This window comes from Chlorocebus sabaeus, chromosome 16, assembly GCF_047675955.1.
Source record: "Chlorocebus sabaeus isolate Y175 chromosome 16, mChlSab1.0.hap1, whole genome shotgun sequence".
In the NCBI taxonomy this organism is placed as follows: domain Eukaryota; kingdom Metazoa; phylum Chordata; class Mammalia; order Primates; family Cercopithecidae; genus Chlorocebus; species Chlorocebus sabaeus.
Genome location: NC_132919.1, coordinates 4,035,870 through 4,060,946, shown reverse-complemented (window position 1 = coordinate 4,060,946; position 25,077 = coordinate 4,035,870). Strand labels below are relative to the sequence as shown.

Here is a 25,077-nt window from a genome sequence, read left to right as displayed (position 1 = left end):
CGTAATGGAGTCCGTTTTCCTTATGTGAAGAGTCAGTGTTTTAAGCTTTAAAAAGATTCATTTTCCCCGTAAGTTTTGCTCCAAAATATCAGATTTCTGGGCTTCGAGTCCTGACAAGATTTATCTACTCTCTTTTTGTAGCATTCATCGTATTATACCCAACAGTTAGTTTGAAACTGAGTTCTTACTCTACTGAATGCTTTAAATGGGATCCACAGATGGTGAACTCAAATATTCTTTTCTTTTTAAAAACATTTAGCCAATGCTCTTCATGCCACCAACAACTTGCAAATCATTCCGGACTTCAGCCTCAAAGATTCCCGAGACCAGACTGTGCTGGGCCTGGCATTATGGACTGGTAAGGCCGTGCCAGGGCCACTCATGTCTGCAGACTGACAGCTGTCTGAAGCAGGGCTGGGCGGGAGAGAGGGAGCGAGAAAGAAAGAGGAGAGTGAGCTAATCATTTGGTTGTGAAATAACCTTTCTGTTTGAGTTAAGCCTGTTAGATCCAGTGGAAAACTGCTGGCTTTGAGAAGTTGAGAGGGTATGTCTGTTGTAGTAAGATGTTGAGGAAGCGGGAAACGCTGAGCGTGGATGACATCGGGGCTTGTTTCTTTCCCAGGCATGCACACGATCGCAGCCCAGCTGCTGGGCTCTGGGGCCTCCATCAATGACACCATGTCGGATGGGCAGACCCTACTGCACATGGCCATACAGCGGCAGGACAGCAAGAGCTCACTGTTCCTCCTGGAGCACCAGGCAGATATAAATGTCAGGTAGGACGAAGCCGCACTCTCCACTGTAACACCAGGTAACAATTAATTGAGATGTCAAAAGCACAGCTTCGCTTGTAGAAAAGTGTTTTTGTTTCATATTAGATAGAGGAAGGGAAACAGTAGCTCTAAAAACACACAAATGCAGTGTTGTCACAAAATCATCAAAAGTCTTGATTGTAATGGAGAAAAGGACTGTCCTTTGCTCTTGTCTGAACCTTTCAGGACCAGTGCACAGTATTGCACAAGTCTCATTGTAAAAAACAATCTAAAGTCAGGTTTGTTTTTTTTTTCTTTGAGTCAGGATCTCACTCTTGCCCAGGCTGGAGTACAGTGGTGCAGTCTCAGCTTACTGCAGCCTTCGCCTACTGGGTTCAAGCGTTTCTCGTGCCTCAGCCTCCCAAGTAGCTGGAATTACAGGTGCCCGCCACCACGCCTGGCTCATTTTTTGTGCTTTTAGTAGAAATGGGGTTTCACCACGTTGGCCAGGCTGGTCTCGATCTCCTGACCTCGTGATCCGCCCACCTCGGCCTCCCATAGTGCTGGGATTACAGGCGTGAGCCACCACGCCTGGCCTAAAATCAGTTTTTAACAAGGAATTTCAGTCACAATGAAGAACATTCCAACAAATGAGCCCCCAGTAAGGCTTGAGGGGGGAAAAAGACATGACATGGAGTCCAATTGTTACTGTAGTTGTATTTTCAAAAGAACTCACCTTGATCTCCAGTGACTCTGAATGACTGAGCGGGGGAAGGAAGGGGTGTCAGCTGGGTTCTTCGGTGGCATTGTATTAAACTGCTCTAAAAAGTGACTGTCGTTCTCTAAGAATTCAACACGCTGGGATGTTATCTTCGAGAGGCAATAAGATGACATGGTTATGTGTTCTAAAAAGGCAGAATGAACAGACACTGTTTTCACATTTAATTTCCCTGAGAAAATATTTAATGACTGTGAGTGAATATGATGAGGGGTATGGAAGATTCTGGGCTCTGGAATGCCCGGAAGGGCACCTTCTGTGCTTTGGCCTCAACTACAAATGTTGGTTTGGGTGTGCCTGTCCTAGCAGGACTCGGGACGGGGAGACGGCCCTCCAGCTGGCCATCAGAAACCAGCTTCCACTCGTGGTCGATGCCATATGCACCCGAGGAGCGGACATGTCTGTGCCAGACGAGAAGGGGAACCCCCCGCTGTGGCTGGCCCTGGCGAACAGTCTGGAGGACATCGCGTCCACTCTGGTAAGACAAGCACAGCCTTAGCCTCTGCTTACAGATGGGGAGACACTGTGTCAGGGGCGGAGCTGGTGGCTGCGTAGCTGTCACAGGAGCAGGAGATCTGCCAAGTAACATAGTGGGACAAGGACAAGCAGTCGCAAGTCACGTTAAAGAAACTTGCAGTTCAACGTGGTCTCGGCCAACACTTTTGTTTTTAGGTTGTCTTCACCAAGAAAACCACCAAGCAGCGAGAGAATGGCGGCATTTCCTCAGGAGCCCTCTCCTGGACTTGGCTGATTTGCTGTGGGGTGTCCTCATTATCACCATAGTGATAATTTCCTCAGTCTTAGGTTTATCACCCTTGTTTGCCAGACAGGCCCCAAAAGTGGAGGCAAACCTGCACGCTCTGGTTCAGCTCTCCGAAGGGCCTGCAGTGTGGTATGAAGGCATTACGCACCTGGGGATTTTAGCTAGTTGTTGAGCTTACCTGTTAGTTACAGGTGTGTTACTGAGGACCGGTTGGTGTACACTGACACTTTGTGTTTTCTGTCCCTTCTAGAACTCAGATCTAAAGGACACAAATTAAACGTAACTTGTTGATACTTCCCAAGTCTGTCCCACAGGACCTAGTGCAAGAACTTGCACACAGCAAATTTTAATTAGTGTTTGTAAAACTAATGAGTGATACAGATTAAAGTAATGATCATTTAATTAACTGTATCTTATCTGAAAATGGATTTAATGCTATACATAGAGCTCAGACTTGGTAGTAAAACTGCTTGCCTTTGCTCAGCAGTGTTTGTGAGTAACTACGTTTTTCTGCAGGTCAGACATGGCTGTGATGCCACGTGCTGGGGTCCAGGACCTGGCGGATGCCTTCAGACGCTCCTGCACAGAGCCATTGATGAAAACAACGAGCCCACCGCCTGCTTTCTTATCCGCAGGTCAGAGTCCCCATATCTCTCCAAACCGTTTTAGTGCGCTTGTTGCAAACTGGCTCTTTCCTTTTTAAATCCATCTACAGTCTTGGCATACCAGTAGCCGGCTTGACTTTCGCAGTTAAGGTTATCAGAGAGTCGGCCGGGCGCGGTGGCTCAAGCCTGTAATCCCAGCACTTTGGGAGGCCGAGACGGGCGGATCACGAGGTCAGGAGATCGAGACCATCCTGGCTAACACGGTGAAACCCCATCTCTACTAAAAATACAAAAAACTAGCCGGGCAAGGTGGCGGGCGCCTGTAGTCCCAGCTACTCCGGAGGCTGAGGCAGGAGAATGGCGTAAACCCAGGAGGCTGAGCTTGCAGTGAGCTGAGATCCGGCCACTGCACTCTAGTCCGGGCTACAGAGCAAGACTCCGTCTCAAAAAAAAAAAAAAAAAGGTTATCAGAGAGTCACTGTTCTGTCATGTCAAGTCAGCCAGGAGCCAGGCTCCCTGGGAGGAGCTCACAGGCCTGGGTCAAAGAAGCTGAAAGCTTAAGTCAGTGTCCTGCTTTGGGAGCTGCCTGAGCTCCTGTAGTCATGGCGGACCAGTTCAGACCGTGAAGCAGGAGGCTACAGCTGGGGAGACCAGATGTGTCTCCCCAGGACCCCACCACGGTGTGTGAGTCCTAACAGGGCTCTGTGGCCCCCTCGGAGTGTGGGATGTGTGGGAGCCAAGGTTATTCAGGAAGCCTTTACAGCAGTGGTTCTCAAACTTTATGGTTTTCTTTTTTTTTTTTTCTTTTTGAGACAAGAGTCTTGCTTTGTCACCCAGGCTGGAGTACAGTGGCGCCATCTCAGCTCACTGCATGCTCCGCCTCCCAGATTCACGCCATTCTCCTGCCTCAGCGCTGGGACTACAGGCGCCCGCCACCACACCTGGCTAATTTTTTAAAAATATTTTTAGTAGAGACGGGGTTTCACCGTGTTAGCCAGGATGGTCTCAATCTCCTGACCTCGTGATCCACCCGCCTCGGCCTCCCAAAGTATTGGGATTACAGGCGTGAGCCACCACGCCTGGCTCAAACTTTATGGTTTTCAAACTTTCTTTTTGTATTTTCTATTTTTATTTTTGAGATAGAGTCCCACTCTGTTACCCAGGCTGGAGTACAGTGGTACGATCTCAGCTCACTGCCACCTCCGCCTCCTGGGTTCAAGTAATTCTCCTGCCTCAGCTTCCTGCATAGCGGGGATGACAGGTGTGCACCACCACGCCTGGCTAATTTTTATGTTTTTAGTAGAGAGGGGGTTTCGTCATGTTGGCCAGGCTGGATGTGAACCCCTGACCTGAGTTGATCCACCCGCCTCGGCCTTACAAAGTATGGGATTAGAGGCATGAGCCACTGCGTCCAGCTTGTTCTCAGACTTTAAATGTATGCATATCCCCCTGGGGAGTTTCTAACAATTCTGATGCCCGGGTTGCCCACCCCCAAGACCAGTCACAGAATATGGGAGTGGCACCTCGACTCTGGTATTTGAGGCCAGGGCCTAAGGACAGCAGACCCGGTCACAGCAGATGCTGTTGGGTTGGATGAGGCTGCTGCTCTACATCTGTGATCAGCATGCCTGTAGGCCGGGTCCAAGCGCGGCGTGTTTTACATTTCCCCATTCCCTTCAGTGGCTGTGACGTGAATAGTCCCAGACAACCAGGCACTAACGGAGAAGGAGAGGAAGAGGCTAGAGATGGGCAGACCCCTTTGCATTTGGCAGCCTCTTGGGGGCTGGAAGAGACGGTACAGTGTCTTCTGGAGTTTGGTGCCAACGTGAATGCACAGGTATGTCGTTTCTGTTTCCAGGGAGATAGAGGTAGCTCCGGCATGAGGGGAACCCCCTCCTACGGCAAAGGACCTTGCACAGTGCCCAGTTCCAGGCGCTGCTGCTTCATGAACACACGGCCTCCCTTGCAATGTTCATGATTTCAGGCTGACTGTGCTTCTCTGTGCCTTTGTCCTTACTACAGCTGGAGGAAGATTTGTTTCAGCTCTTTCTCTTCGCCTCCTATTGCCCTTTAGTTACAGATTTCCACTGAGAGTTTAGTCCTAAATTGCGTAATGTATTTAGGAGAACATCCTGGTAGCTCCCTGGAGCACCCCTGATGCTTTGATGCTTTTCAACATTCGAGCCTGTGCAGATTGGTACCTAAGGCCCTGCAGCCAAATAAGGAGTGGTGGCTTAGAGCGGAGACTCACTGCAGATCTGAAACAAGTGTGTGTGCTGGGTCCACGGTCACCACTGGGTCGCTGGAACGTGGTATAACAGGAAGTGACTTTTAGTCATTTCTCTTTGGCCTCTTTAACAGCTGAGTCAAACACAGGGTGGGAGTGTTGATCGAGTCTCATAACTGAAATTTGATTTAAAAGTTATACCCCTTCATATTTTTCCTGAGTTTTATCTTGCAATTGAACATTAAATTCTGTGCCTTGTTCCATAGGATGCAGAAGGAAGAACCCCCATCCACGTGGCCATCAGCAGCCAACACGGCGTCATCATTCAGCTATTGGTTTCTCACCCCGATATCCATTTGAACGTGCGAGACAGACAAGGGCTGACCCCGTTTGCCTGTGCCATGACTTTCAAGAACAACAAGTCAGCCGAGGCCATCCTCAAACGAGAGTCCGGGGCTGCTGAGCAGGTGAGTGAGGAACACCCGGCATCCTCCACATTGTCCTGGGCTCCGCAGAACCTGGAGACTAGACAGATGTCACCAACTAAACATGGCTCTTCCTGGAAAGAACTTCGGTGGGAAATTGTCCTCCCTGCCCTAGAATGTGGCTGCTGAGATGTCCCATCAGTGCAGGAGGAGATCTGGCTCCTCTGCCTGTATGTCAGCGCCTGACAATGCCAGGCGGAGACGGAAGCGGAGGCAGTGGGCTCCATCGTAGGCAGTCTGTGGCGTGTACAGCCGAGCTCATTCTTTTTTTTTTTTTTTTTTTTTTTTTGAGACGGAGTCTCGCTGTGTCTCCCAGGCTGGAGTGCAGTGGTGCGATCTCGGCTCACTGCAAGCTCCGCCTCCCGGGTTCACGCCATTCTCCCGCCTCAGCCTCCCAAGTAGAGCTGGGACTACAGGCGCCCGCCACCACGCCCAGCTAGTTTTTTTGTACTTTTAGTAGAGACGGGGTTTCACCATGTTAGCCGGGATAGTCTCGATCTCCTGACCTCGTGATCCACCCGCCTCGGCCTCCCAAAGTGCTGGGATTACAGGCTTGAGCCACCGCGCCCGGCCCCAGCCGAGCTCATTCTTAGTGCTTTTGCTAGGATGGTCAACTGTCCTAGTAAGGAGTGTCTTTTAAAGAGCTTGCATTGTGATGTTGGGGCAACTTCCTGAGTGTTTTGGAGGAGTTCAGTCACTCAGCAGGCTCAGCTGTCCTTGTTCTTTGTGGTTCTTTACCAGCTGCTAAATCTGGATGGTGAACTGTTGATCTGCAGCAACCAACTGGGCGGGAAGTGACAGTAACAACTGGTCTGAGTGGGAGTGGGGAGGGGTCTGTCAGGCCGGTCCTGCGGGAACCTGACTCTCCAGCCAGCACCTAGAATACTGGCAGCGTTTAGAAATAGCCACTCATGAAGGGGAGATGCAGACTTGGGACCCGGATGAAGTGAAATCCTCGCGTGGGTGGAGATGATTGCTTGGTGTCTTAGGCTTCTGTACGCCACCTGTCTTCAGCATTTTCGCAAGTGTGACTGGATTGTGTAGGTGGTGACCTCACATTTTCTCAGGTGGTGTGAAGTGGCCTCTCCCATTTCTTCTCTCCAGTGTGAAACTGGACTGTTGATCAAAGCGCTTTGCAGATCCACTGCTTACGGGACTGGCATGTGCTGTGGTGTGTGGCCTGTGAAGTGGTGTGCCGTGTGTGCAGCACTGGGGTCTCGCTCACTGCCGCCGCCACACGCATGCTAAGACAGCTCTGGGAACTCCAGTCTACGGTGTGGTTTGATGTCGTTGCGCTCTGTTGGCTTTCCATCAGTGGAGTAAAGCCTGTGACTTGCTGTTGGCTCCCTCCCGCATGGTGTATAGTCTTGTAGCTCAGTAAAAGAGGAAACTGTCTCCACATTTCTGAAGCCTTTGTTTGACTGCTCGGGTCAGGCTGGCAGTGCAGCTGGGGCATTAGGATGCTGGGTGCTTGTTTTAGCCAAAGCAAAGAGACTTCCAAGGCTCGTCTCCATCTTTGCCTCTCCGTGAGTCTCCTGATATCTTGGTGCTTTCATTTCCCTATCCTTCAGATTGTCTTCTTCTCGGTTTTCCACATCCAGTTCCTACTACAGGAGGCTGCCAGGGCAGCGTGGGTTACTGCAGCAGCTCCCTTCCCCTGACCATGTGGGTGTGGCTATGCACACCTGCTTCTGTGCACAGATGTGTAGAGCGGGTCTGTGGGTGGGGTTGGGGGATGGCGTTTCGTGTTCATTCTTGGGAGGGGGTTTCCTAAGACTGAGGGAAGGTCTCCATCGTGACCTCTCCAGTGGTCAGTTCAGCTTGCAGATGAAGCTCAAGAGGTACTCTTAAAAGGGAACTAATCTTTTGCTTTGCACTTGTTGCTGTAGGTGGATAACAAGGGCCGGAATTTCCTTCATGTGGCAGTTCAGAATTCTGATATTGAAAGTGTGCTGTTCTTGATAAGTGTCCACGCTAATGTAAATTCAAGAGTCCAGGATGCCTCCAAGTTGACCCCCCTGCACCTCGCTGTCCAAGCAGGCTCAGAAATGATTGTCCGCAATTTGGTAAGTGACACAGAAATGCTGCATGTAATAATACGTTGTCAAAGCATAGTGTAGAGCTTGTGCAGAATCTCATCACAGGTGCTTTGCCCGGCGTGGTGAAAGGCCAGTGTGAATTTGGGGAGCGAGGCTGGTGCACTCAGGAAGATGGTGTCAAGGGCTGCATGTCCTGAGCGTCCTGTTGGGCTGCGTGGGCTGCCAGATGCTAGATGGGGCCCTGCTGGAAAGCAGGGTTTCGACGGCACAGGCAGGGCAGCAGCACAGAGGAAGCGGAGACCCGCTTCTGTTCTCTGTCAGGCATTCACCTGGGACTTTGAAGTGAGCTCTCTCTTCATTTTCAAAACCACAGAGGGGTATGAGAAATGTTTTACATTTTACGAAGGAGAAAATTTAGGCCGAGAAAGAGTTTTACCCCCTAAGGCTATGTAAGCTAGTAGTGTTGGAGTTTAGCCTTGGCACTGGACTCCAAAGCCTGCTTTTTCCAGTATAACATAATACCACCCGGGCAGGGAAGGGTCTCAGCAAAGATGTGGAGATCCGGAAGTGCATGTGGTGTGTTTTATGTAGGAAAATGTGGTAGAAGTTGTAGGAGAGTTGAAAGAGCTGTGGGTAGAGAGGCAGGCAGAAAACAGAACATGGGTGTCACATTTCAGACGAGAACTGTGAGCAGCCAGTATGTTTTCAGCAGTGGAGAAACCACTGTAAGTGTCTGAGCTGAGAGAACAAAGCCAGAGCTGAGCCAGGGCCTCCCCATCTGGTCTACTCCTCAGAGCCGGCTGTCGCTGGTCCCTGCCGTCAGTCCCCGACGCGTGCCGCGGAGCTGGCCGCCAGGGCACCTGAGCAGCCTTGCTGCCTTGGTGTAACTGTTTCTGAAGAGTACTTTTTAGAGAAGCCTTGTGACTTGATTGTGTTTGAGCTGAGGCTGCGTTTGAAGGAGGCGCCTTGGGAGTGAGACACACAGGTGTGGGGCGGGCTCACCAGTGACTAGACCGTGGGGAGGCTGTGGCAGTGAGTGTGAACTGAGGAATGAGGAGAGGTGGGTCTGATGATGCCGGGAACAGACTGGATGTGGGAGAAGCAGCCAGGGAGGCGGAGCTGGGTCCCAAAGTCGTAGGGAATCAGCCTCGTGTTCATCAGTCTTTATGCCTCTGTAGGGCGGAAGGAGGTCTACTGTCCCTGACCAAGGCTCCTGCCTTCCCGGGGCCCGGCATGACAGATGATAGGAGCGCCCAGAAACACTAGAAACAGCGGGTTTCCCAGTGTCCATGTGCTCCTTTCTCTTTGAATTGATGCTGCATCCTATTTGAACCTGTTCATACTGAAACCCCTTCCCTACCTCTCTCCTCCCAGTTAACCAGCTGTGGGGCCAGTGATGATCCCTAACATAGCACCAGGGCCCACGAATATGCGTCTGTGAGACGCCCTGTATTGAGAGTCCCATATCCACTCATATGTCTTACCGATCAGTGGTGAGACTGGGCGCCCAGAGTTCTGGGGAGGCTGGGATTTAGAAGTCAGGGTCCTAACCGAGCAGCTAACCAGCGCCTAGATTTTCCCAGAGGCAGTGCCTGTGCACGCGGAGGAACCAGGGGTGGCCTTTCACCTCAGGAGCGGCAAATTGGGTTCTGACTATAGACTACAGGTATTTTCTGTTTACAGCAACTGTTTTTTTAAACTTTTTCAGAAAGAGGATGATGAACTTCAAATACTAAATGAATAGGGTATCATGTAAAGGTCCCACCTGCTGTTTTGATTCTGTAATTCTTTGTGTCCCTTTTTTTCTTTTTTTTGTTTTTTTAGACATGGTCTTGCTCTGTTGCCCAGGCTGGAGTGCAGTGACCTGATCATAGCTCACTGCAGCCTTAACTTGCCAGGCTCAATCAATCCTCCCATCTCATCCTCCCGAGTAGCTGCGATTACAGGTGCACACCATTATTATGCCCAGCTAATTTTTACATTTTTTGTAGAGACGAGGTTTTACCATGTTACCTAGGTTGGTCTTGAAATTCTGGGCTCAAGCAGTCTGCCCGCCTCAGTCTCCCAAAATGCTGAGACTACAGGCCTGAGCCACTGCACCCGGCCTGCGTTCTTTCTTTGAAAAAACAGGCTGGACGCAGTGGCTTATGCCTATAATCTCAGGACTTTGGGAGGCCAAGTTGAGAGGATCACTTGAGGCCAGGAGTTTGACACCAGTCTGGGCAACACAGCCAGACCTCGTCTCTACAGAATTTTCTTTTTTTTTTTTTTACCAGGTATAGGGTCACATGCCTGTGGTCCTAGCTACTCAGGAGGCTGAGGTGGGACGATCATCTAAGCTCAGGCGTTCAAGGCTGCAGTGAGCTATGATGGTACCACTGCACTCCAGCCTGGGTGACAGAGCAAGTTGCTGTCTCAAGAAATAATAAACAGAAAACAGTAGTGAAATAGTGCATACTCATTGTGGAAAAACTCAAAGCATGTAAGGAGATGAAACAGAGTGTCTCCCTTTGACTCCAGCTCTTCCGAGTATGGTGTTTATGCTTTGAAACACCTTCCAAGTGCCCATGTGCATGCATGCTTGTGTGTACACAGAGCTCTGTCTTCCCCGGATGGAATCGTACTGTCTTCTACATTGCAAGGCTTTTTAAACATACTTGTTATCAACATCTTTCCATGTTAATCGATAAATATTTATCTTACTCTGTTGTTTGTATCTATTACAATATTTACAACCAAACCCCTTTGCCGTCAGGCTTTCCTATTACAAGCAGTAGACACCTGCTTGTAGTACAGTGAACATCACTGCAGTCTTACACAGTTTTTGTATACGAAAGCCTTAGAAGTGGAGTTTCTGTGTTCCAAGGAATGGCTGGTTAACGTTTTGACAGGTAATTGCCAGATTGCCCTTGGCACAGGTTTGGCTGGTTTCTGCTTCAGCAGGGGTGTGTGTGAAGCCCTCATGCTCCCAGCTCTGTCAGCAGGGCAGGCCATCAGCAGACTTGGCCCCCACCAGGGGGATCTTGATTGTGGCAGAGAGACTGACTGTTCATGTAATGAACTTCAACAGCTTCTTGCAGGAGCCAAAGTGAATGAATTAACCAAGCATCGCCAGACTGCCCTTCATCTTGCTGCCCAGCAGGACCTGCCCACCATCTGCTCAGTCCTCCTGGAGAATGGCGTGGACTTTGCTGCCGTGGATGAGAATGGAAACAATGGTAACTCCCAGTCATTCCTTAGTGGCTTGAACTATCCCTCCATTCTAGGGGTGGGTGCAGTGCACCCTTGGGTCTGCTCCCCCTGGGAAGCTTGGCTTCTACAGGAGAAAGCTGTGACAGGAAGTGCTCTGGGTAGGGCGTCCAACCTGCGACTGCCCAGGCCTTGGGCAGCCTCCCCATCTGAGCAGGAGCCCTGGAAGCCTGCACTACCTCCTTGGGAAACTATTAAATCTCACCTTTGGGTAACTGCTGAAGCAGAAAGCACAGCACAGAGCAGGCGTGAGATTGCGTTTGTGGCGCATCCTGGAGGGTGGTGAAGACCAGAAAGGGTGGCCGTGTGTGGCCGGTCGCTGCTGTGGCCAGGTCCCGTTTACAGAGAGTCTGTGCGGTGCGGGGAGCGGGCCGTTTTCTGCCTATGCTTCTGGGCTTGCACAGTAAGAGGATTTACTTCCCAGCTCTCCATCTTGCCGTCATGCACGGCCGGCTCAACAACATCCGGGTTCTCCTGACAGAGTGCACAGTGGACGCCGAAGCCTTTAATCTCCGGTGAGTGTGCTGGGCCCGCGCAGGCCCTACGGCGCCTGGCCTGCTGCTCAGAGCTGCTGGTTGCTGGTGCCTCCCGTCAGCCCCGGGGAGGGGCTGCAAAACTGGCCACTAGGGCCCCTCACCAGCTTCGGGTACTTTATTTTGGTACTTTTGGTACTGGTATTTTGTTTTAATAAAAAATGCTTCTTAAAAAACTTTTGGCCGGGCGCAGTGACTCACACCTGTAATCCCAGCACTTTGGGAGGCCAAGGCGGGCAGATCACGAGGTCAGGAGATCGAGACCATCCTGGCTAACACGGTGAAACCCTGTCTCTACCGAAAGTACAAAAATTAGCCGGGCGTGGTGGTGGTGCCTGTAGTCCCAGCTACTCGGGAGGCTGAGGCAGGAGAATGGCATGAACCCGGGAGGCGGAGCTTACAGTGAGCTGAGATCACGCCACAGCACTCCAGCCTGGGGGACAGAGCGAGACTCCGTCTCAAAAAAAAAAAAAAAAAACTTTTGTTACGCATGCACTTAGGTTACGGTAAAATACAAAATAAGAAAAAGAAAAGCTTTGTAGAACCTACTTTTCCTTACCTGTTTTTTGGGTGTCACACATAGGCCTGCTTCCTCATCTGATAGTGGGAAGAATAACCCTCATCTTATTGTATGATTTTCAGAGTTAAATTTAAGGAACCCAGTAAACCCAGCATGTCTTTTAGATGTATCCACCGTCACAGAGTTCAGAAAATTCTGTTTATTTTGTGTGCGATTGCCATGGCAGATACGTTCCTAACTTTTCCAACTTGTTGTATCAGAGGCCAGTCACCACTGCACATTTTGGGACAATACGGCAAGGAGAACGCGGCGGCCATCTTTGATCTCTTCTTAGAATGCATGCCGGAGTACCCTCTGGACAAGCCGGACGCAGACGGCAGCACGGGTATGTAGCAAGGCCGCGCCCCGCTTCCGGGAAAAGCAAGAGCCTGGGCACACGTCGTTATCTATTGAGAGCATCCAGCTCGCAGAACAGTTCTGCTGGGCCCTCTGAGTGTGAGTTACAGAGCCCTGTTGTGGAGTCTGGAGTGTCAGGTTTTAGTCACCGTCACATCTCACGGAGTCGGGGGTGTCTGGGTTTAGACACTGTCACAGCTCACGGAGTCTGGGGTGTCTGGTTTTAGTCACTGTCACATCTCATGGAGTCTGGGGTGTCTGGTTTTAGTCACTGTCACAGCTCGGAGTCTGGGGATCTGATTTTAGACACCGTCACATCTCAAGTGCATCGAGCGCTCTGAAACCATCCATACCCTTCTCCAAACAGGCCTGCCCACCTGTTTTTATTTCCCTCATTTGCCTTTTGTCCAGTCAAATAGGGCCCTACCCAAGCTCCCAAATTCCAGCAGAGAAAGAAAGTATAAGCATCTCACAGGATCTTCAAAAGGAAGAGATGCGCTCGAGTATGTGTTGGCATGCTTTGAGAAAGTGGCAGAGTGCCCAGAAACACGGGGTGCCTTCTTATGCCGAGGCTCCAGGCCTCTCCCGGCTGCTCTGGGTCCCCGTGGTCACTGGTCATCCGTGTGTCCTAGCTTTTCTGATGATTCTTGCGTTCGTTTTCTTGCCGAGGACTCACGGCAGCCCCATAAGGGAAGCAGTGCACATAGGTGTATCCCCGTTTTTCGGGTAAGGAAAAGTAACCCCATGAAACAAAATCAGATCTCTCATCTCAGCCCAGAGCCCTCCGCGCAGCTGTGTGGCTGCTGCATTCCCACTCACTCACCCGTTCTAGAGAGAGAGCCTCTGTGGTCTTGGCAGAAATGGAGTCACCATGGGGTTGTCTGAACCTTAACATGGGACCGCATCCCTTCTCACCATTTTCTCTTGGTCTTGAGAGGAGGTCGTGGCCTTGCTACGTGAGCATTGTTGTTTAAGCTTCAGAGGAGTCAGCCCCTGGGGGTGGAGTGAATAGCACATACTCAGCACACCTTGCCTGGGAGCAGGTAAACAAGAACAGGCAGCAGGGAGGGGCTCCGTGTCTAGGCCCCCGGTTTACAGAGACCTGGGTGCAGATGCCTAGCCCTGTCCTAGCCCTGTCGCATTCTAGCAGGGTGACCGGGTGCATCCTCCCTCATAGGCCTGCTTCCTCATTTGATAGTGGGAAGAATAACCCCCATGTTATTTTATGATTTTCAGAGTTGAACTTAAGGAACCCAGTAAACCCAGCGTCTGGGAAAGGGCAGCAAAGGGGAGCCGCAGTGAGCTGTAATTGTTTGTAGGGAAGGCCAGCAGGTTGGCCTGGCCAGAGTGTGGGTTCCCACGGGCTCCACAGGGTGGAAGAGCTTTCTGGAACATGTTCCTAATACTGATTTTTCTTCTCCGTGTGTACACAACTCATAGGTTTAGATTTAGTTACATTGGGTGAAAAGAGCTTTGTCCTTTGTGGAGAAACCAGTGTTTCATGCCAGAGGAAGGCACCTGAGACCACAGTCATGACTCCCTCCGTGGTGAACCCCTCACCACCTGCGCGACCATAGCTCTCTTGCAGCCAAAGCTCCAGGCGGGAAAGACTGCGTCTCAGAAACCGCAGCTGCTCTAGAATTCTTTGGCTCGTGGCCACATCCTTTATTGGAAGATGCTACAGGTTGTCCACAGAGGTCCCTCCAGAGCCTTGGGGCCCCCGTGTGTCTGTGGGCACTTCGTGAACGGACGTCCTGCCAGCAGTCTGTTCTGCCCTCGGCTGTCTTCCGCCCTTCGTGTGTGGGTGCCAGGCTGGGCCTGGTGGGAAGGAGCCCTGTGTGTGCTTTTGTTTTCCAGTGCTGCTCTTGGCATACATGAAAGGGAATGCCAACTTGTGCCGCGCCATCGTCCGGTCGGGGGCTCGCCTCGGGGTGAATAACAACCAGGGAGTCAACATTTTCAACTACCAGGTCGCCACCAAGCAACTTCTGTTTAGACTTTTAGGTGAGTGGCCTGCTTTGTGCTCTTACAGTGCAAGCAGAGTCTCAGTGTTACCATCGTGATGTATTGTACTGGCATTCTTTCAATCTCATGGCACCTTCAGATCGGAACTGCTGGTTTCCAGGCAGTAGCTGCGACTGGCTCTCTGAATAAGTGAAAGACTTTTGAGCAGTGTTGGGAGGGTCACTGTGAACAGTGTTTTCACAGCACTCTGCCTTGTTCATTTCCCACGTCCCACAACCTTCTGGAAATGCCCCGGCAGGCCACCCTCCCTGTGTCTCCTGGCCACTTATCTGCACACCTGTCCTCTTGAGACTGATTCAGATCCTCTAGAACCTTCAGAATGGCCCACGGCTCCAGCCCCTGTCAGCTCTCCCTCCCCTGTGTCCCTTTTGTGGAAAGGAGTGCTTCCCTCATGATTTCGTATTTGTGAATCTTGACTGTTCCCTGCTGAGGTGACACAATCAGAATGCCTCGAGTGCCTGTGCTGTGTCATCACCCACAGTGGGGAGAGACAGGCAGGAAAACAAGCTCAGACATCCCTGGTAGCCATGTGATGGCGATGCACAGGACCCGCCCGGGGGGCACAGCTGGTCTGTGGCAGAGCCAGGTTGAAGGGCAGCGTTTGTGATACCTGGTCCACTGCAACTTCCCTCTGCCATGCACTTAGCCTTTTAAAAGCTCAGCACTGGTGCCCGTCACAGGGCCGGCGACACACACACATCCCAGTACTCAAAAGGAACTGACGGATTCACATGCTGCTCCCTCCCCGTGAGCTCAGTGGGCCTCTCTGTGTAGAGCGGTCAGTGCCTGGCATGGAGTGAGAGTTCAGCCGATAAATCCAAGTGATGGTCATTCCCGTCTGCACTGGTAACTCCTAACCTAGATGTGAAAACTTGATTCTTCCTTGTAGGTTGCTCTGCCCGTGGCCCCACCACAGACTCAGGCACTCTCTCCAGAAGCCTGGAAATCACCTGTGTCTTCTGCCTGCTCCCTCTCACATCCCACACTTGTGTTCAGTCACTAAGTCTTACAGATTCTGCCTCCTCAATTTCTCTTGTCTTAGTCCCATCCTCTGTTCCCCTGGCCAGTTTTTCTAGCTGTGTGGTCTCTGTGCCCTCCCTACCGTGCCTTCTGTCCCAGTCATCCCTGACTGCGTGTTCCCCCCACAGACATCACTGCTGGTCCACCTCGTTGACCACTGTTTCCTTCTCCCTAAGTCTCCCAGGCAAGGGCTGATCCTCCAGTCTCCTCTGGGAAGCTGGCCCTGAGCCACTTAGAACCTGTTGCTCCTTCGTCACCTGTGTCATGTGGCAGTGGGTGGCCGCACTTCCTGGTCTGCTTCCCTGCTCCCTCTGAGCCCTGGGGCTTGCCTGGCGCAGTTGCTGTTTGGCGGGACTAGTCCTCTCCCCTTTGTGTTACAGATATGCTGTCCAAGGAACCTCCGTGGTGCGACGGCTCCTACTGCTATGAGTGCACTGCCAAGTTCGGAGTCACAACTCGCAAACATCACTGGTAAGACCCCAGCGTCACCGTCACAGCAGTGAGGGGACTTCCACTGACGCCATTGCTTCCCCCCTTCTCCAGGACAGGCCGTGAACTTGCCTGGGTCCTGCACATTCACGGGCAAAACTTGACCAAATGGAGGGATGAGATGAGCACACCCAAGGATCTTACTGAGGAAGAGAGATGTAGGGAAGGCAGGGAGCCTGCAGACTGGTGGCGTTCCTGCTAGAAGCTGAAGGTGCACGGCTCCCAGGCAGCGTGCCAGGCCTGTGCTGTCCTCCCTGACTTGCTGCCTGCAGCAAAGCTGAGATGAGCTGCTGCCCTCATGGTGTGCCTCAGTACGGGGCGCTTTGCCGAGAACTAAGGAGCTGTTCCCATTAAAATGAGATAGATAGGCCGGGCGCAGTGGCTCACGCCTGTCATCCCAGCACTTTGGGAGGCAGAGGCGGGCGGATCACTCGAGGGCAGGAGTTTGAGACCAGCCTGGCCAACATGGCGAAACCCCATCTCTACTAAAAATACAAAAATTAGCTGGGGGTTGTGGCGGGCACCTGTAATCCCAGCTGCTTGGGAGGCTGAGGCAAGAGGTTGCAGTGAGCCGAGATCATGCCACTGCGCTCCAGCATGGGCGACAGAGCGAGACATCATCTCAAAAAAGAAAAAAAGAGAAAAAAAAAGAGAAAAAAAAGATAGTGCTGAGCTGCTCTCTTTTTGTTTTTGAGACAGTCTTGCTCTGTTACCCAGGTTGGAGTACAGTGACATGAGCTCGGCTCACTGCAGTCTCCACTTCCCGAGTTCAAGCAATTCTCATTCCTCAGCCCCGAGTAGCTGGGATTCAGGCACGCGCCACCACGCCCGGCTAATTTTTGTATTTTTAGTAGAGATGGGGGTTTCTACTAAACATGTTGGCCAGGCTGGTCTTGAAACTCCTGCCCTCGAGTGATGCGCCCGCCTCGGCCTCCCCAAGTGCTCGGATGACAGGCGTGAGCCACCGCGCCCGGCCCGAGCTGCTCTTGATCTTCAAAAAAAAAAAAAAAAAAGCCGCCTTCAGTATTGCTTTAACATGATTGACTAGAGTTTTGTTTTCATAGACTAAAAATTCTACATGAATTATGGTAACCTGGCTGGCAGTCGGCAGAGTTGCCAGAGTAGCATCGTGGGCGCCTTGTCTGCCAGGCCCTGCTGCGGTTGTCCTCACTTGTCAGGAAGCGGAGTCTGTTGTCAGTGCTCCTCTCATACTCCTTTCTTTGCTTCCACAGTCGTCACTGCGGACGTCTTCTTTGCCATAAATGCTCGACCAAGGAGATTCCTATTATAAAGTTCGATCTGAACAAGCCTGTACGAGTTTGCAACATTTGTTTTGATGTACTGACTCTGGGTGGGGTCTCCTAGTGAGCCCCCCGGAGGGCCCAGGCCACATCCTTGGTCACCTCCCCAGCAGCTGCTCTGCTCACCAGCCTGACCCCACCCAGAGCAGGAGCTGGCGCGTGTCTTCCTGCGGCAATAGACTGGAACGATTAAGGACCATGGTGTAATAGATCCCATTTCAAATGATTCCGTATGATTGTCTGTGTGTGTGTCAGACTGTGATCGATTTCACTCGATGTCTCGCTAATCGGACCAGGCCATTTGGCCTAAGTGGTAAATGTGAGTAGGAATTAGACCCCTCCCTGTTCTGCTACCGACATACAAGGACACTTGGAAACCAGTTTTCCTTCCGGTAGCTTGGTGTCCGTCCCAGAGCATTCGTGAAGTCTTCCCGCTGGGCTGACTGATGGGGCAGAGCCTCACAGTGTAGGAAGCTGGCTGATGAGCTGGCTTTACTCTAGGGTAAGTGGCTGTGGACTTTTCTGTACAGTGTTTTCATAAAGATAATAGGATCCTCTTGCCCTGAAGTCTTTTTTTCTTTTTAAGCTAAGCGTATTTTTAGTGAGCTACCCCTTTTAAAAAGGTGAAATCTTTATTCTTAACAGGGTTCAAAGATGAGAGCTGAAAACTCGTGGCCTTAACAACTGAAAGCTTTACAGTGTTCACGCTGCTGAGGTGTCAGGAGCGCAGCGGGGCCGCCTGGCGCCTCGTAGCAGCCGTCTCTTTCTCTCGTCTTGCTGCGTCCTGTCTGTGGAGTCCTCAGTCACTCTGCCGTTGGAGAGTGCTGGAGGAAATGCACTTTTATTGTGCTGCACTTTTTATAGAGCTGCATTATTGGTGATCCCAGTTTAAAAATCCATATTCAGAAATACCCTCACGCATTCTTGCATCAGTGATTCTAATGCTCAGCGGTGACCGGGCCTCCGCTCACACGGTCTCCCAGGAAAAACTCTACAGAGCATCTTTTAAAGCAAGAGATTCACACAGGCCAAGTGATGAGAGGTGGAGTCACTAAGGCTTCAGCCCCAAGGGCATTTCCAGCCTCAGGCCGGCAGGTCCTATGTCCTTGACACAAACGCTTCTTGCCGAAATCCTCCCTAGTGATGCTGCGAGTGCTGTTGGTCCCAGTTCTGTGTAGCTTGCCCTGCCCCACGAAGGGCCACCAGCCGAGGGCCCTGGCCACCTGTGCACCACCTTATTTTGGAAGTCTCTGGCTTGTGTGCTGGATGAGGCCACCAGAACTTGTTGGGCTGGCATCGCTGCTAGTACATACATGAACCATGAGGTGTTAAACTTTTCTTTTGAAGGTTTGGCCAGTTTCTAAAAAATGCACATTTAAAGAGAAGCATCTACCACTGCTTCAAAACAAAACAACTCTGAGATGAACAATATGTGTTATACTCAGAGACTAACAATCTCAATCATAGATACTGATTCTTTCAGACATTTAATAACCACTACATTTTTTTTGCATTAATGAAGTTTGAATATATGTGTAAAGGGACTAAATATTTTTGCAACAGCCTGTTTTTTGTTCATTCTTTTCTGGATAGTGTGTCCTCTGTGTTGCAGTAGATTTATACATTCTGTTGCCTAAATATGTGTGTAAAATGAACTGATAAACTGGAGTACTACTTTAAAAAAAAGCTTCTGTGATTTATAAGATATATATGCTTTCTATGTTAATATAAGCTTGTGCACAATGTTTAAAAGAAAACAATTAATTAGAAGCATTCCCATCTCCCAGTCTGACATGTTTCATACAGAATTTTTAATAGAGAAACTCTGCTAGTCTTGGCAGACATTTGGCCATGTGAGGCATGTGGTCAGTTTCCATTTTCTGTTACCGGAAAAGGGCCATAAGGAAGCAGGCAGGGCTTAGGTAGCTTGGTTACCTGAGTTAGAAAGTAAGAGAATCATGGTTCGGGTGTGAATTGAAGTGGTTGGCACATGGATACCTGTTCTTGAAAAGGAATGTGGGAGATGAGTCAAGGGTGAAGCCGATTGTTCTCCCCATGACCTGCCACACCAATCTCAGTAACAGTCTCGCCTGTCATTGCACTTAGAATCTGAAGATCATGTGTAAAATATGTTGATTTGAGCTTCTGTTTCTTAGCCCGAGTCCCAGGACAGCAGTGGCACTGACCAGCTATGGACTGGGAGAACATTGAGTCCTGCTATCCATTGGCTGCAGGGTGCATTCATGTGGATACAGGAAAAGCCTCTTTCCACAGACTTAGGAGGTCCCCCGACCACGCAGGCTGCACTCAGCTGGGCTGCACTCAGCAGGCTCCTTGAGTGGGAACCGTCCCAGTGGACTCCAACATGCACTGCCCTGGCTGGGACTAGGCATGCTTCCAGCCCTTTCCGTGCTCTCCCTGCTGTCAACACTTGAGTACAAAACTGCCTAGCTGTGGGTAAGTTTTCATCAGTCGCTTAAGTACTAGTAGCAAAAACTGAAATTCATTCAGAAAGTTGCCACTTCTGAATGAGTAGAGCAGGAAAAATAAACTTTACTGAAACATAATTTGCTGCAACAGTCAACGTTGTTATGCTGAATTTGCTCTGAGCTGCCCTTTGCTCATCGCCAGATTTATTATTCAGTGTATTCTTAACAGTCTTTTGTTGTCGTTGTTTTTAAAACAAAGGTACGGACCACGTGCTATATATAAATCGAATGGCTTAAACTAATTTGCTGTGATCCTCTAACACCGAAATTTCCCGTAAACTTAAGTGCCTACACTTAGGACTTTTGACTTTCAGTCATCTTTTTCGTGGTGTCTCACTAACATGTTAGAACATGTTCTATTTGGAGTTTTGGGCCTGTGCACTGTCAACCCCAATTACCAATTTAGTTGAGGCTGGATTCGACTGCTCAGTTCACCTGCCACGTTCTCTCCAAGGAGTGGGGTCTACGTGACCTTCAGTCCTCTACCTCAGAGCCCCGAGTCATTTCTGACCACCCTGTTCCGTGTCCTCACTCTTGTCCCTGAACGGGTCCCTGTGTGGATCTGTGTGTGTGTGGTTTCTCCGCTCCCCCCCGTGTCCCACACCTGCCGTAATGAACTGTTTCTGCACTGATCTTGTCCATGGGTATGGAGTGGAGGGAAGGTCTTGGGAAAGGGGAGAGCCTTGACTTCCATCTAGGTTTCTTTTATCTGGAGAAAAAGAACATTTTTTAACTATGTAATGCTTACCCTGAAAGGCAAGCTAACTTCCCAGGTGACAGTAGCAGGAACAAGTAAGGGTAATGCTTCCATGACAGACACTTGCTTCCCTTGGGGCAAGTCCCAGAAGAACTATCTGAAGCACCAAAGCTCCCCAGCCCAGCCTGGTGGCAGAGGAAGGAGGCGGCACCAACTTGCCAAAGGGAATTGGGAGCTACCTTCTCACTCTGGAAGTAATTTAGTGAAGAGCTGACTGACAAGATAAAAACCCTGAAATTCCCAGAAGTTACAGATGCCTTAAAGACTTTCTTTGGAAGATCATTGCTGTACAATTCCTTTTTTGTGTGGCATAAATAATATATTAACCTGTTACAACTGACAACGTTGGTTTCCTGCAGCTAGGGAGTCTTGAGTTGAGACTGCTGGCCTTGATGACTTGCCCTTTTTGGCAGATGTGCGGAGGTGGCTGTTACAACATCCCTGCGTGACCCCAGAGGAGGGGCAGTAGCTGGGCAGAAACTGAGGCACACATGTGGGTTGATACCCTGGCTTCCAACCCATTCGGGGCGGTGCTCAGTGTGGGGTGATGGGATCATAGAGGACCATGGCGCTTATCAGAATTGTTTCTTTGGAATCTGTGTAATGGAATGTATTTTTCAAATACTGATATTTGCATTTTCTGTAACAATTCCTTATAATAAAATGAAGTCAAATTGTGCATTTAAAGTGGAAACTTTAATAAGACATTTGTAGTTACTTCTAATGCAGAAATACCAGTAAGCATTAAAAACAAATTTTAGAAAACTCCTGACATGTGAATAAGTTTCTTGACCGGCTGTCCTCCGGGAAAGTTTGAATTCCAACAACATTTTTCAGGAATGTGCTGTTGACAGCAGTAAAAGTAGCTGTTTTATGTATTTATTTTTAATTTTTAAAAATTTCAGTAGGTTTTTGGGGTTCAGGTGGTATTTGGTTACATGAAGTTCTTTAGTGGTGACTTCTGGGATGTGGGGGCACCCATCAGCCAGCAGTGTACAGTGGACTCTTACCCCTCACCCTCAACCCTTTCCACTGAGCCCCCAAAGCCCACTGTATCATTCTTACACCTTTACGTCCTCATAGCTTAGCTCCCGAAAAGTGCAGTTATTTTAAACATTGTAGCTGCTTGCTTAACTCACTGTGCCTGTGCTCTTGGCCCAGATTTCAGCTCATGGCACCCAGCGTGATCACTGAGGCAGTCTCAGTCACTGTCACCTGACCCTCTGAAGTTCCCAAGAGGATCCACTCATGATGAGCTTTCTGCTGGCCAAGGCGTGAAGGGCGACTGGCACTGTGGGCTTCAGAGAACACTAAGGACGGTTTCAGGGCTTGCAAATTGAAATCTAGTGATCCATAAAGCCCCGTACAGATCGTTACCAATCAAGCAGCTCCCGTGGCCCTCACACGTTCCTGAGCGAGTACAGTCCCTTTTCCTGTCTTCCATTTTGCTTACCCCCAGGTCAGACTAGCTGTGGTGACAGAGCTCATAAAGCTCATTCTCCAGTGGCTTTTCTCATCGTTCACAGGCACTGTTAAGTGTTTCCACGTGACAATCCCAAGTAATCCTCACCGCCATCCTGAAGGTGAACAGTGCTAACCACACTGTCACTGGCTATAAGCGAGGCACAAATAGTAACCAGGAACACAGCAACTTCCACACGTTTACCCAGCCAGAGAAGAGCGCTGGGTTTTAGTTCGGGTTTTTCATTGACTAGCTGAGAGTTCTGGGCAAGTTTCCTAACTTCTTTGCCTGTGTTTCCCTACCTACATAATGGGGGTGGACTGTAGTCCTTAACTTACAGGGTTGCCTGGAGGAAGGTGATCAGTAATGTGCCCTTCTCATCCAAGTACCCCGATTCTGGTGTGTGCACGGCAGGGCTCCTCTGGCAAGGGCTATGGCAGTATCTGCTGCCCCCGGAAGAAATCGGGGGCTCTGGCAAGGGCTACGGCGGTATCTGCTGCCCCAGAAGAAACTGGGGGCTCTGGCAGTAGGAAATGCTCTCAAGGGTGGGGTCCAGCCTAGGGTCGCTGCCCTTCTCTGAGGGGCACCCGCAGACTTCTGAGCAAGCACAGTCGGAACCTCCCCACTGGCGCCGGCTTTCAGAGCACAGCTCTGCCTAGAGCAAAGCAAGTGTGGGGCGGGGCGGGTTCACACTGGCTGAGCTGGGACCAGAAAGCCTCAGACTCTTCACTCTTAGATGTTTACAGAAAACCGTCATCTCCGAATGAAAAGGCAGACCTTGAAACTTCCTTCAAGGTGAGTTCTTTATTTTTGGGTTTTGTTTGTTTGTTTTGGGACAGAGTCTCACTCTTGTCACCCAGGCTGGAGTGCAGTGGTGTGATCTCCGCCCACTGCAGCCTCCGCCTCCCCAGTAGCTAGGACCGCAGGCGCACACCACCACACCCAACTAATTTTTGTATTTTAGTAGAGATGGGGTTTCACCATGTTGGCCAGGCTGGCCTCCATCGAACTTCTGGCCTCAAGAAATCCACCCACCTTGGGCTCCCAAAGTGCTGGGATTATAAGTGCCCGGCCTCCTTCACAATGTTGGAGTGGAGTGCAGCAGCAAAGGCTTTGCCTTAACACCATGCTCACTGGTGTGGCAGAGATCAGACTCGCATCACAAAGCCCAGCTCTGTCACACGACGTTGATGTAACTATTAGAAGAGGTGGGAGATATTCATGCCCCTTTTCTGGGCCATAAAATGGGAACTTCTCGAGGCAGGCATAGAGATTAAATGAGAACAAGGCCTGGCCCAGCAGAGTTGCGCAATACGGATGAGTTTTCTCCTTTCCTTCCCTTCTGCCAGCAAGTCTGACTGCATGCTCAGCCTGAGCTGAGCTTATCTGTGGCTTCCATCAAGGCCTTGCCCTTCCTCCCCCATGGTTTTGCCCAGGGCCACCTGTACTTGAGAGGGAAAGGCGAGGCATTTCTCCAGCAATTACAGCTTCTCATGGCTGAGCCCTTCAGGCCATTAAAATGACAACCTATTCTTGCTGAACCTAATTCTTTGCTGAATCCTTTGCCCTGACATGAGAGATGTGTTACCAGGTTAAGTAGGAAGGTAATTACTATAAGGTAAGTATCAAAAAGGAAATGAATTCTCACTGAGCAAGGAACTCAGCAGGCTCCTGAAGCCAGCCAAGTCTGTGCCGGAGCCTGTGCGCAGGAGACTTGCATCAGTCAGAGATCACGTACCCTCTAGGCACGGCCATAGCCCGAAGCTGGCTGGAATGACGAATGCTCCTTTTTGTTTGTTTGTTTTTTGAAGGATGGAGGACATCTTGGGGCCTGGTCCTGACACTCTGCCTGCATTCCTGCCACAAGGACGGCCTCTGGCCGCTCTGTGGGGTTTCTTCCACCATACTACAAGCCCGCTGAGGTCAGAAGCCTTGCTGCCCCAACCCCCCAGCCCTAACATGATGCCTGGCACATAGTCGGTGCTTGGTAAGTTATTTGCTGAATGACTGAGGAGGACTAAATCAGGGACAGTAACTTTTTCAGTTCGCCTGGAGTTGGGGGCTGTTTCTGGGTAACAGAGAAGTCTCAGCACTGAGCTCAGGGACTGCCTAGAACTCAGAAGAAAATCCTAATTTCAGCTCTTCTCCTTTCTGTCTGCTCCTGGTCCTGCCCCAGGGAGGGCCAAACATAGAGAAATATGGAGGAGTGAAAATGACACCGATCAGGCATCCAGAGCTTTGCGTTCCAGGCTCAGCTCCACGCTCAGTGACTTCAGTTCTATGTGCCTTTGTTGCCTTATCTCCAAAAAGCGCGGTGGCTCACGCCTGTCATCCCAGCACTTTGGGAGGCCAAGGTGGGCAGATGGCTTGAGCCCGGGAGTTCGAGACCAGCCTGGGCAACATGGTGAAACCCCGTCTCTACAAAAATAAAAAACTAGCCAGGCGCGCTGGTACATGCCCACAGTCCCAGCTACTCGGGAGGCCAAAGTGGGAGAATCTTTCTGAGCCCGGGAGTTCAAGGCTGCAGTGAGCTATGATCACGCCACTGCACTCCAGCCTGCGCAAGAGTAAGACTCTGTCTCAAAAAAAAAAAAAAAGAACTCTGCACGCACTTCCCACATGTTAGGCGTGGTGGATATAGGGGCACAGCGCTGCGTAAAGTGGATTACAGGGGTATGGCGCTGAGTCATGTGGATATAGGGGTACGGCGCTGAGTCATGTGGATATAGGCGTATGGTGCTGAGCAAAGTGGATTATAGGGGTCTGACGCTGAGTCATGTGGATATAGGGGTATGGAGCTGAGTCATGTGGATATAGGGGTACGGAGCTGAGTCATGTGGATATAGGCGTATGGTGCTGAGCAAAGTGGATATAGGGGTACAGAGCCGAGTCATGTGGATATAGGGGTATGGCGCTGAGTAAAGTGGATTATAGGGGTCTGACGCTGAGTCATGTGGATATAGGGGTACGGAGCTGAGTCACACTGGGGCTCTGTCCTCAGAGTGGTCCAGTGCAAGAGGCTGATAGGAAGTTCATGGTAAGAGCCCACTGTGATATGAGCACAGTGCCATGGGAACCAAGGAAAGTGCCTCTGTATCTCACTGCTGGCCCAACAGTTACTGAAGGCTTCCAAGAAGGGCCTGACTGAGCTGAATACTGAAGCAATACGGGGTGGATTAAGTCAACA

The 25,077-nt window shown here is 50.5% G+C and overlaps 2 protein-coding genes across 4 annotated transcripts in view; both read left to right on the top strand.

The window, feature by feature from the left end:
- ANKFY1 (ankyrin repeat and FYVE domain containing 1) overlaps positions 1 to 24,510 on the top strand; it is a 103,370-nt gene extending 78,860 nt beyond the window's left edge. Inside the window, exons 13-25 of one of the 3 annotated variants that reach the window (XM_008009906.3) lie at positions 260 to 358; positions 623 to 776; positions 1,840 to 2,008; positions 2,810 to 2,928; positions 4,579 to 4,735; positions 5,392 to 5,592; positions 7,500 to 7,676; positions 10,720 to 10,867; positions 11,323 to 11,413; positions 12,212 to 12,336; positions 14,205 to 14,351; positions 15,773 to 15,863; positions 17,114 to 24,510. In XM_008009906.3, the coding sequence (XP_008008097.1) occupies positions 260 to 358; positions 623 to 776; positions 1,840 to 2,008; positions 2,810 to 2,928; positions 4,579 to 4,735; positions 5,392 to 5,592; positions 7,500 to 7,676; positions 10,720 to 10,867; positions 11,323 to 11,413; positions 12,212 to 12,336; positions 14,205 to 14,351; positions 15,773 to 15,863; positions 17,114 to 17,246 (1,811 nt within the window). In that variant the 3' untranslated portion in view covers positions 17,247 to 24,510. Of the gene's footprint in view, positions 1 to 259; positions 359 to 622; positions 777 to 1,836; positions 2,009 to 2,809; positions 2,929 to 4,578; positions 4,736 to 5,391; positions 5,593 to 7,499; positions 7,677 to 10,719; positions 10,868 to 11,322; positions 11,414 to 12,211; positions 12,337 to 14,204; positions 14,352 to 15,772; positions 15,864 to 17,113 lie in introns of all 3 variants that reach the window. The other 2 variants (XM_008009907.3, XM_008009905.3) reach the window with 2 other exon arrangements.
- The window catches only part of ZZEF1 (zinc finger ZZ-type and EF-hand domain containing 1), a 158,847-nt gene continuing 157,559 nt past the window's right edge, over positions 23,790 to 25,077 (top strand). Inside the window, exon 1 of the mRNA XM_073004598.1 lies at positions 23,790 to 23,877. The gene's annotated coding sequence lies outside the window, so the exon portion shown is untranslated. The remainder of the gene's footprint in view (positions 23,878 to 25,077) is intronic.